The sequence below is a fragment of the Sinocyclocheilus anshuiensis genome, unplaced genomic scaffold (genome assembly GCF_001515605.1).
Source record: "Sinocyclocheilus anshuiensis isolate Anshui unplaced genomic scaffold, SAMN03320099.WGS_v1.1 scaffold450, whole genome shotgun sequence".
In the NCBI taxonomy this organism is placed as follows: Eukaryota; Metazoa; Chordata; class Actinopteri; order Cypriniformes; family Cyprinidae; genus Sinocyclocheilus; species Sinocyclocheilus anshuiensis.
Window position 1 is genome coordinate 425,960 of NW_015546056.1, and position 10,587 is coordinate 436,546.

Here is a 10,587-nt window from a genome sequence, read left to right on the forward strand (position 1 = left end):
TAGAATGATTTCTGAAGGATCATGTGACACTGAAGACTGGAGTAATGATACTGAAAATTCAGCTTTGATCAAAGGAATAAATTACATTTTAAACTATATTCAAGTAGAAAACAGTTACTTTAAATTGTAATAATATTTCACAATATTTTTGATCAAATAAATGCAGCCTTGGTAAGCATCTTTCAAAAAAACATGAAAAAACCTTACCAAACCCAAACCTTTTAACGGTTGCATATACGGTATATAATATTGTGTGTGTGTGTGTGCATGTTTATGTGGTTTTACAAATTTGTATAATAACATGGGTATGACATAGGTATTACAACGAGAAGGTGATTTATGAGGACATTTTGAGTGTCCCCGTAATTTAAAAGGCTTATAAATCATTCAGAATGAGTTTTTTTTAAATCTAAAAATGCACAAAGTTTCCTGTGAGGGGTAGGTTTAGGGGTAGGGTAGGTGTAGGGCAATAGAAAATACGGTTTGAACAGTATAAAAACCATTACGCCTATGGAGAGTCCTCATAAACCATAAAAACCAACATGTGTGTGTGTGTGTCAACTTCAAATGAGAAGCCATCATTTTGATCCACCAATTGCATTGCCCTATCAATACCAACATATATCTAGAAAGTTAAATTGTCTCAGAGCTTTTTCTGTTTTTGATTCAGAAGAACTGACTTATAAGAGTCATTTGTACGGCGTTCATTATGATGAATGCATTTTAACTCACTAAATGAACCACTCAAATGAGCTATTTGTCTTGAGTCTGATTCATTAAAATGAATGACTTAACAGTGATTTGCAAAATTGAATCAATTGAGCCAGGTATCAACATTTGACTTTAACTCAGAGAAGTCTTAATGCTTTTAATAGATCAAGTACTTACTACATGTATTCACATATTCACCAAGTCTGTGTGTTTGGTCTGATCCAGATTCTAGACTGAAACAAGATTGTCCAGAAACAGAGTGTGTTGGTCGTTGCCCTAAGGCAGGATCAGAGGACGAGGATGAGCGGGACAGTACCAGACACACGCTGTCCTGTGGTGTCTCCTCTATCCTGTCCAGTGCTGCCTCTGAAGGGGAGAGGAGTCTGTTTGGAGGTTTGCGTTTCAGTCGACCCGCCAGTGAGACCTACCACACAGCCTCAGACGACAGCAGCTCGCTGTTTGACGATGACATGCAGCACGTGGAGTGCTCCAGACTTTGCCTTCCTGGCACCAAGAGCGCTTCAAAGAGAGACAGCGAGAAGGTGGACACTGAGGATGGATCCTCAGATGAGCTGAATAAACGCTTCCAGTCACAAAGTCTTGATTCCTCATCATCCTCCAGTGACACAAACACTCCCAGCCTCAGATTAACTCCAGCTCTCACACCAAAGCGGCCCACCCCGTCCCAGGACTCCCAAGACACCCCAGCCTCCCCCAAACAGCCCCGACTGCGCAATCCAAATGCGTTTAATGTTAGTTTGGCATTGGCTAAAAAGCATCTGAGTCAGCCTCCACTGTACAGTGAAGCCGCCCATGGGCGGACACGAAACGCCTTCAGCATGCTACGTCCTCTACGGCCTCAGGAAACAGACATGGACCAAGAGCAAAAGATGGAGACTGGTGACCGAGAGCATGCTGATGTGCCTGCAGCTGAAGCGCCACCTGAGGAACCAGAAACTCCCGACGCCTCTGCAGCCGTGCCCGGGAGTAAACCTCCGACCCCTCCGCTGCACAGACTGCCCTCTTGGGTGAGTCATGCCACAAATAGTACAACAAATATGAATTTGTCCTTTTGGTTCAACTTGTGGTTTCCTGTTATCTGCAGGAGAGCAGAATATATGCTGTGGCAAAATCTGGAATTCGTCTGTCAGAGACGTCGTGTACAGATGTAGCTAATAAAGGTGTGGGTTTTTTTGTTGCTGTTTGTACATTTGCACATATTCTCAATCCAGCTGCCCTTCATTGATCGCTCATCATTTTGTATCTTCATTGTCTTTCACATGCACGTCTTCTAAATGTTATGCATTTCTGTCCATATGGAGCCTTTTCAGATTTCCAGGGTTATAAGAAGCAGAAGTTGTCATAGTTTAGTAATCTTCTATAGTGATGGAAACTTCAACATATATCATTTTTGTGCTCCCATTTGCACAAATAGCAAAAGAAAAAAACAGAATAGCATTTGTATGAGTTGTGTGACCTCAGCCATTGTATAACTAGAAATACAGCCAGTTTACAGCTAGTTTACATATATGAAAAAGCAATCCTATTTTTAAGACCGCTAAGAATTTTTGCATTGTGACTGTATGTTATGATTCCTATTACCAAAATGCAAAAAAAAAAAAAAGTTATTCATTTTAAAATTTGCATAAATTAAATTCTGAAATTAAAAATCTAATTGGCTTAACAATTTTATATTACAAATTAAATAAAAAATTTAATTATTCAAATATTAATTTAATTTGGTTGAATTGTGTATATTTTACAGTTATTATTTTATTATTTTTCACAGTTAGAAATTTCTATTCAAATGAAAAATATTTTATTTTGCATCACTTTTTTGCCTTTCTGACAGATATTTGTGGGAAGGAAATTTAAAAATTACATTAAATTAGTAATTACACAAAAATGTTACATTGCAATGTTACAAAAAATAAAGCTTTTTCAAATGTGAATGTTCTTGACAAATTGTACTGAGATTCACCCAATTTCCCTTGAATTATTACAATTCATTCACCAATTAGAAGGCAGAATTATTAGAGTCTTTATCATATGTAAAACTAATTTTAATGGCACAAAGTAAGAACACCAACAGCTGGCTATTGCCCATTTTGATTCAGTAGTCATGTTACTGGTACACATGATGTGCATATTCATATTCATATTGATTTACCCAAGTAGGACACGTTCCTGCATCAGCTGTCCAAATGTTCTTATCTACCTCTTGATTTTAGGAGCTATAGTTTTAGTTTATGATTATGGGATTGAGTTTGGACAATGATTTTTGCATAGAAATGTAATTATCGGTCCAGGACCAACAAAGTAGTTGCCTAAATCATAGTGTGCATTTATTAACAGCTAGTGAAAATATCCAATCCTCTTCTTCCAGACTCCTCCCACGCATCCACATGCCCCGCCTACATGCTCTACACATCCCTCATCTACAGGAACACAAGCACACCTGTCTTTGCCACACACAAAGGGGTAGGAACCTGTGTGTGTCTTTACATGTGTGTGTGTGTGTGTGTGTGTGTGTGTGTGTGTCATAAGACCACTGCTTAGCAGCGTTCACTGGCAAAATTATTCATCAGAAATGACTGTTTAATTGCATAAGAGTCAGCACTTCTATCAGTAATAAAAGGAAATATTTGAATTACGTTTTCATGAATGCAGTGTGTGTTTTTACTCTCATAGAAAGCGATTTTGTTAAGCAACAGTCAGTTCTCAGAGGAGTCGTCTAGTTCTGAGGAGGAGGACAGTTCGGAGGAGTGTCAGTCTAACTCTGGAGAGGAGGAGAACTCCCAGACCTCTGGATCAGAGTCACACAAGAGCAGTAGCCATGAAAGCCCCCGCTCACTTACGAGAGGTACTAGTATCAGTAGTCAGTAACGATACTAGTAAAATTACACAATTCTCTGTACCAATTTCGGTAGCATAGCAAAAACTATTGTAACTATTTTATTTTGATATGAAAATAAAAATATTAACTAAATAATATTAGTTAATTATTAATACTATTAATAATTATGTAAATAATGCATTAAAACATTGGCATATAAGCCTTCAAATATTGTTCAGTTATGTAAATATTGCATTAAAAATTATATATTAAATTATATATTTAAACAAATAAAAGTAAACCTCTGTTATGTAGCACAAAAAAATATTGTTGTTTTAGTATCATTGAGAGACTATAATAGTTATATTAATATTTTGAGGGTTTTGTATTTTAGTAATTTTTTTGTGTGTGTGTGTGTGTGTGTGTGTGTGTGTGTGTGTGTTTTCCCATTTTATTAGTTTTAAATATGTCTATAAAGTTTGTTTTATTTCACTTTTAGTTTTAGTGCAAGTTAAACTAGATAAAAATGAGAAATTTTGCCTTGGCAGCTAGGTGAAATAAAATAAGTTTATTGTTTTTGTATATTTTATTTCAGTTAAATTGTTTTAATATAGTTTTAGTTTTTAACTATAGGAACCCTTTTGTTTGATTTCATTTCAGAAGATTAAATAGTTAAAGTTTTGTAAATCAAACATATTTTTTGCTGATTAAATTAACCCATTAAAACAGATTCCAGAAAAATTCAAATGGAACACAGAATTTAGGAAAAATAAAATGGATTTCACAGAGCCCTATACCCTCCCCCCCAGTCACTGAATGTGTTGTGTTTTTCTCAGCTGTGTCATTGTCTTCTATGACATCTGAGAGTGACTATGCCATCCCCCCTGATGCTTACTCCACTGACACAGAGTGCTCTGAACCTGAAAACAAACTCCCAAAGACCTGCTCCTCCAGCACTGACAACGGCAAGACTGTAAGACCCATGTACACACACACACACACACGCCAGATCAAATGTGACCCTGGAGCACAAAACCAGTCTTAAGTCGCTGGGGTATATTTGTAGCAATAGCCAAAAATACATTGTTATGGGTCAAAATGATTGATTTTTCTTTTATGCCAAAATTTTGAAAAATTGACCCTTATGACTGGTTTTGTGGTTCAGGGTAACAAATGAGAATGTGTCGTGTTCCAGGAGTCTATGGAGAAGTCTGGGTACCTGCTCAAGATGGTAAAGACATGGAAGAAAACGTGGAAGAGACACTGGTTTGTTCTGAAGGATGGGGAGCTTCTCTACTACAAATCACCAGTCAGTTTAAATGACTCATTTATCTCTTATTTATTTCTTATGGTTGTTCTGTTTTATTCTTCATTTCATTCATAAAGTTCTTATATTAATGATGTTTTATTCTTATTATTATACATTCTGTATTTCCTACATTTCCTGTGGATCTTTGATTTTGGTTCATAGAGTGACGTGATCCGTAAACCCCAAGGTCAGATTGAGCTGAATGCATGCAGCACTATAGCTTGTGGTGATGGCAAACAGATGCTTCAGGTAAAGAGTGTGTGTGTGTGTGTGTGTGTGTGTGTGTGTGTGTGTGTTTGGTATAAAAGGGGAGAAAGTGTTTGAGCATACAGCTCAGATTATTTCACATGACTGTCTGTGTTAATGTTGTGTCCCTTCAGGTGGTGACGGGTAAGAGTGTGTGTAATCTGAAGGCAGATTCCCCAAACCTGCTGGAGGAGTGGCTGAGGGTCCTGCAGAGCGTCCTGAGGATCAAAGCTGCTAGTCCGCTCTTCACTCACCCTGACACACGGCCCGTTATGAAAGGACATCTGACAAAGGTATACAGTTGGAAAGAAAAATATCTTTTTAGATATATGTTACTGTTCAAAAGTTTGTGATTTTTTTATGTCTCATATCTTCACCAAGGTTGCACTACAGTAAAGCAGTAATATTGTGAAATATTATTATAATTAAAAATAGCTGTTTTCTATTTTAATCATATTTTAAAATAGTTTGGTTTTGGGAGTCCCCAACAACAGGTTGACATGCATGCAAGGTCAAAAAACACTTTCATTGTCTTATAATATGCATTTATTTTTACCTTACTTGCTCAACGACTCCCAAACGATTCACTCAACAATTAATTTTTCCAAGCCCCTCCTTTGCGTGATGCTAATCTGAGGTGATTGGTCCGATTGGTCTCATTTTCATTTCATCTTGCTTGTAATGCCTGATAAAGCAGTGTTTGTGAGCGCAGTGCTGCTTTGTGTACAGCGTTACCGGGGACCGCTATTTTTACCGCTCCAAAAGCAGCACCTGGTGGCAAAGAATTAATTTGCATTTTCATTCAGACCAATGCGAAAAGACCAACAAGTGTGCGGGCAATATGCTAATGATTCATGTTGACGTCAACATTAAACGGCTTGGGATTCGTTTTAAAAACGACTTGTTTCAATGATTCAGAGTGGACTCTTTCTTTTGAGAGACAATAACTTTATACACGGTGCACTTTCAGATTTAAAACTTTGCAGGATGTTTTCATTCACTTTGAGCTGTGTTACACACTGCATGAAAGGTAATTTTCAAAAATCCATAATAGGGGCACTTTAAAATGTAATTTATTCCTGTGATGCAGAGCTGTATTTTCAGCATCATTACTCCAGTCTTCAGTGTCACATGATCCTTCAGAAATCATTCTAATATACAGGATTCTTTGATAAATGAAAAGTTAAAAAGAACAGCAATTATTTGAAATAAAAATATTTTTGTAACTTTTGAACAATTTGATGCATCCTCGCTGAATACAATTATTTTAATTAAATTGTTAATTTCTTTAAAAAAAAACAGCAACAAATTTTCAACAGTAGTGTAATTTTTTCTATTTCTTTCATTTTCTGTTGTCCAAAATCATTTTTTGATAATAATTTTTCATTGCTGCTGTTTTATGGATTGTGCTTTTCATAATGGTTTACTGTGTATACTGTATTATTGCTGGAAAGAATAGTCTATAATACTAAATATTAAATTATTTAAATTAAAATATGTTGTTGTTCTACTCAAATTTTCTACTTTCAATTCAAAAACAGGTTTGTACAGTGATAATATGCCGATATATAGCGGTCAGCGTGTTAAAAAAAATTATATTAATTTTTTTTCTGGGCAAAACAAAATAACTTTGTCATCATTTATTTAATCTCTGTAAAGTATGTAAACTGATATAAAAAAAAAAAAACTTGAGAGATGAAAGTGTGAAATCATAACCCAGGTATAACATACAGCAAGATAAAATGTTTGTCTCTGACTCTTTAAGGTGAAGCATGGTTACTCTAAGCATGTGTGGTGTGCGCTGTTTGGGAAGACTCTCTACTACTTCAGAAATCAAGAGGACAAGGTCTTCTGTCTCATTAAATTACAGTCATCCTGCACAGGACTTCTATATGTGTGCATGCACTGATGTTGTATTTCCCTGCCCAGTTTCCTCTGGGTCAGATCAAACTGTGGGAGGCTCGTGTGGAGGAACTGCAGAAGACATGTGACGTAGCTGAAGTCTCTGCTCAGTACACACTCTCCATTCAGTCAGTGAATCAGGACCCGACATACCTGCTCATCGACTCTCCTCAGGAGAAGGTAGGCAAGCCGTAATGAATTTAGTTGAAATAGAGCCACAAATAACTGTTGCACATCCCTTGTAAAAAAGAAGTGCACTTAATTGTGCTGAATGTGTATTTCAAATATACAGTATATATCAGTATATATATTCAGTATATTTTTAAAAACTGTACTTGCTGACAATGTCAAATAAATTCAGTAAAAATGTAAGTGAGCACATTTTCATTACTAAAAAGTACACTTTTAAAACGTCTACTTTGTAATAATGTCAAATTAGTTAACTGTAAACTGTACAGTTAGTAAATTGTAACTCCATCATTACAAATGTGTCATTTGAATATATTTATGAAAAAATTAAACACATGACATACATGTTTCTACGGAGCCCCGCACATGGCATACAGGAAAAAAATAGTAGACTAAATAGTGTGCACGATTTACTATTTCGTTCCCTCGATTTATAAATTGTGCTCACGATTGACTAATTTGTTCCCTCGATTTGCTAAATCGTGCACACGATTTATAAATCGAGAGAACTAATTAGTAAATCGAGAGAACTAATTAGTAAATCGAGGGAACGAATTAGCAAATCGAGGGGACGAAATAGTAATCATGTGCACGTTTTAGTACATCGAGGGAACGAATTAGTAAATTGTGTGCACGAATTAGCAAATCGAGGGAACGAAATAGTAATCATGTGCACATTTTAGTACATCGAGGGAACAAATTAGTAAATCATGTGCACGATTTATTTATTTTTTCTTGCATGTCATGTATCCGGGCTCCGTATGTTTCAAAAGAAATGTCATAAAAGTATACTTTATTTTACCTTAAAGGGATAGTTCACCCAAAAATTAAAATTTGATGTTTATCTGCTTACCCCCAGGGCATCCAAGATGTAGGTGACTTTGTTTCTTCAGTAGAACACAAACGAAGATTTTTAACTCAAACCGTTGCAGTCTGTCAGTCATATAATGCAAGTGGATGGGAATCACGGCTTTGAGAGTCAAAAAAACATACACAAACAAAACGCTGCGGCTCGTGACGATACATCGATGTGTAAATACACGAAACGATCGGTCAGTGCAAGAAACTGAACAGTATTTATATCGTTTTTTACCTCTGATTTTCACCGCAATGTCCAAACTGTCCTGAGCGCGTTCTCAACAGCCGGTGTGTGACGCGTCTTCTTCTTCTTCTTGCTTTACGGCAGATCGCAGACTTATAAGTGCATTACCTCCACCTATCTCTCAAAGAAGAAATTCCTCCAGGCGCCGGCTGTAGAGAACGTGCTCAGGACAGTTCGGACATTCGGGTGAAAGTCAGAGGTAAAAAACGATATAAATACTGTTCAGTTTCTTGCACAGAGCGATCATTTCGTGTGTTTACACATCGGTGTATCGTCACGAGCCGCAGGGTTTAATTTGTGTATGTTTTTTGACTCTCAAAGCCGTGATTCCCATCCACTTGCATTATATGACTGACAGACTGCAACGGTTTGAGTTAAAAATCTTCGTTTGTGTTCTACTGAAGAAACAAAGTCACCTACATCTTGGATGCCCTGGAGGTAAGCAGATAAACATCAAATTTTAATTTTTGTGTGAACTATCCCTTTAAAAGATTGTCAGTACACTTTATCCATATTACAAAGACAATAAAATAATTATGAAATTTAAACTTTAATCATTTTCATTTAATTATAAATTACAAGCAATTAACTGTCTGAAACCATTTCATTGAGTTTGCATTATTTTGATGTATATTATTTGCATAGTACTCCTTTTAAAAGTGTGATTTTAGTATGTGTACTGTTTAACAAAGGATCTAATTTCATCATGGTACAGAAAAGGAATATATTCAAAGATAATCCTAAATGTTTGGGTAGTTCATGTGTTCCTGTCCTGCAGACGGCCTGGCTGTACCATCTGTCTGTGGCCGCGGGCAGCGCAGTGGAGCAGGTGGGGACTGAGTTCGAGCAGCTGCTTGGTAAACTGCTCAGCATAGAGGGAGATCCAGGTAAAAGTCTCATATCTGCATTCATTTCATATATTTAACTGTGGTGGAATGTCTCAAATCAGGCACAGAAAGTATAAGGGGAAGACAGGCCTCCTGTTGAAAAATTAGCTATGGGAAATGAATCCCAGTATATTATTGAAATAATGAAGCAGGAATCTCCGTGATTGGCTCCCAGGAGTGTCGATCCCATATGCATCAGATGGCCAGTGAACACAAGACCAAATTTTGAGGGGGGGTATGTGCAAAATAGTAGTAGTAGTATTAAGTACTTGGGGTTTATTATTATTATTATTATTTTACAGTACAATAGTAATACATTTCTTAACTGATTTGTAAAATAAAATATTAATTGAATAATAACTATTACAGTTATTATTATTATTAATATTATTATTTTAAGTGCTCTTTTTATTTTACAATACAATAGTATTATTGCAATAGTAATATATTTCATTATTTGTTTGTTAAATCTTATAATTTAAATGAAATTTAGTAGTAGTAGTTTATGGGGGTTTTCACTCATTTTTTCCTTAAAGGGGTCATATGATGCGATTTCAATTTTTCCTTTCTCTTTGGAGTGTTACAAGCTCTTGGTGCATAAAGAAGATCTTTAAAGTTGCAAAGACTAAAGTCTTAAATCCAAAGAGATATTCTTTATAAAAGTTAAGACTTGTCAACGCCCTCCTAAAACGCCTCGTTTAAACACGCCCCCACATGTCTACGTCACTGTGTGGGAAGATTTGCATAACGCCGCCCAAACGTTCACGCAAAGAAAGAACGTTTCTTTCTTTGCGTGAAAGCTTCGAAGCGACTGAATAAGCATTTTTTTACATTACAGTCTTGTTGGCTTATAGTATATGTAATCGCATGAAAATAAAAACAGAAAAAGTTTCTTAAAATTAGTTCTTACAGGGATAGTTCACACAAAAATTAAAATTCTGTCATTAAATACTCCCCCTCATGTCGTTTCAAACCCGTAAGACAGCAAGAGAACTATCATGTTCAAGGCCCAGAAAGGTAGTAAAGACATTGCTAAAATAGTCCATGTGACTATTTTAGGTGGCATGTCTTCCCCTTAAACAGTTTAGATTAAGAATAACAATTGTGATGAATATTTTTATAACAATTTCTACTCAAAATATTTTAGAGCATGGCGTAACCAAACTGTACATCCATTATAAATATGCCTGTATATCAGCTGTCATTCAACTAACTGAAATCGGTGCTACATTTGTGTTCCTTATATACTACCACAGACTCACTCTTTCATTTCTTACAAACACAGGTGGTGCCATCATGTATTGATAGTATTAAAAATTGTAGTATTACTGCAGTCATATCATTAGTTAAAGGGGTCATATGATGTTGCTAAAAAGAACATTATTTGGTGTATTTGGTGTAATGC

General features: G+C 36.1%; 1 protein-coding gene across 1 annotated transcript in view; it reads left to right on the forward strand.

The window, feature by feature from the left end:
- The window catches only part of LOC107699295 (pleckstrin homology domain-containing family H member 2-like), a 22,353-nt gene that overhangs the window by 2,844 nt on the left and 8,922 nt on the right, over positions 1-10,587 (forward strand). Inside the window, exons 2-12 of the mRNA XM_016500507.1 lie at positions 937-1,739; positions 1,817-1,892; positions 3,098-3,192; positions 3,403-3,574; positions 4,384-4,520; positions 4,743-4,856; positions 5,019-5,105; positions 5,237-5,395; positions 6,868-6,948; positions 7,032-7,184; positions 9,074-9,182. Of these exons, the coding sequence (XP_016355993.1) occupies positions 937-1,739; positions 1,817-1,892; positions 3,098-3,192; positions 3,403-3,574; positions 4,384-4,520; positions 4,743-4,856; positions 5,019-5,105; positions 5,237-5,395; positions 6,868-6,948; positions 7,032-7,184; positions 9,074-9,182 (1,986 nt within the window). The remainder of the gene's footprint in view (positions 1-936; positions 1,740-1,816; positions 1,893-3,097; positions 3,193-3,402; positions 3,575-4,383; positions 4,521-4,742; positions 4,857-5,018; positions 5,106-5,236; positions 5,396-6,867; positions 6,949-7,031; positions 7,185-9,073; positions 9,183-10,587) is intronic.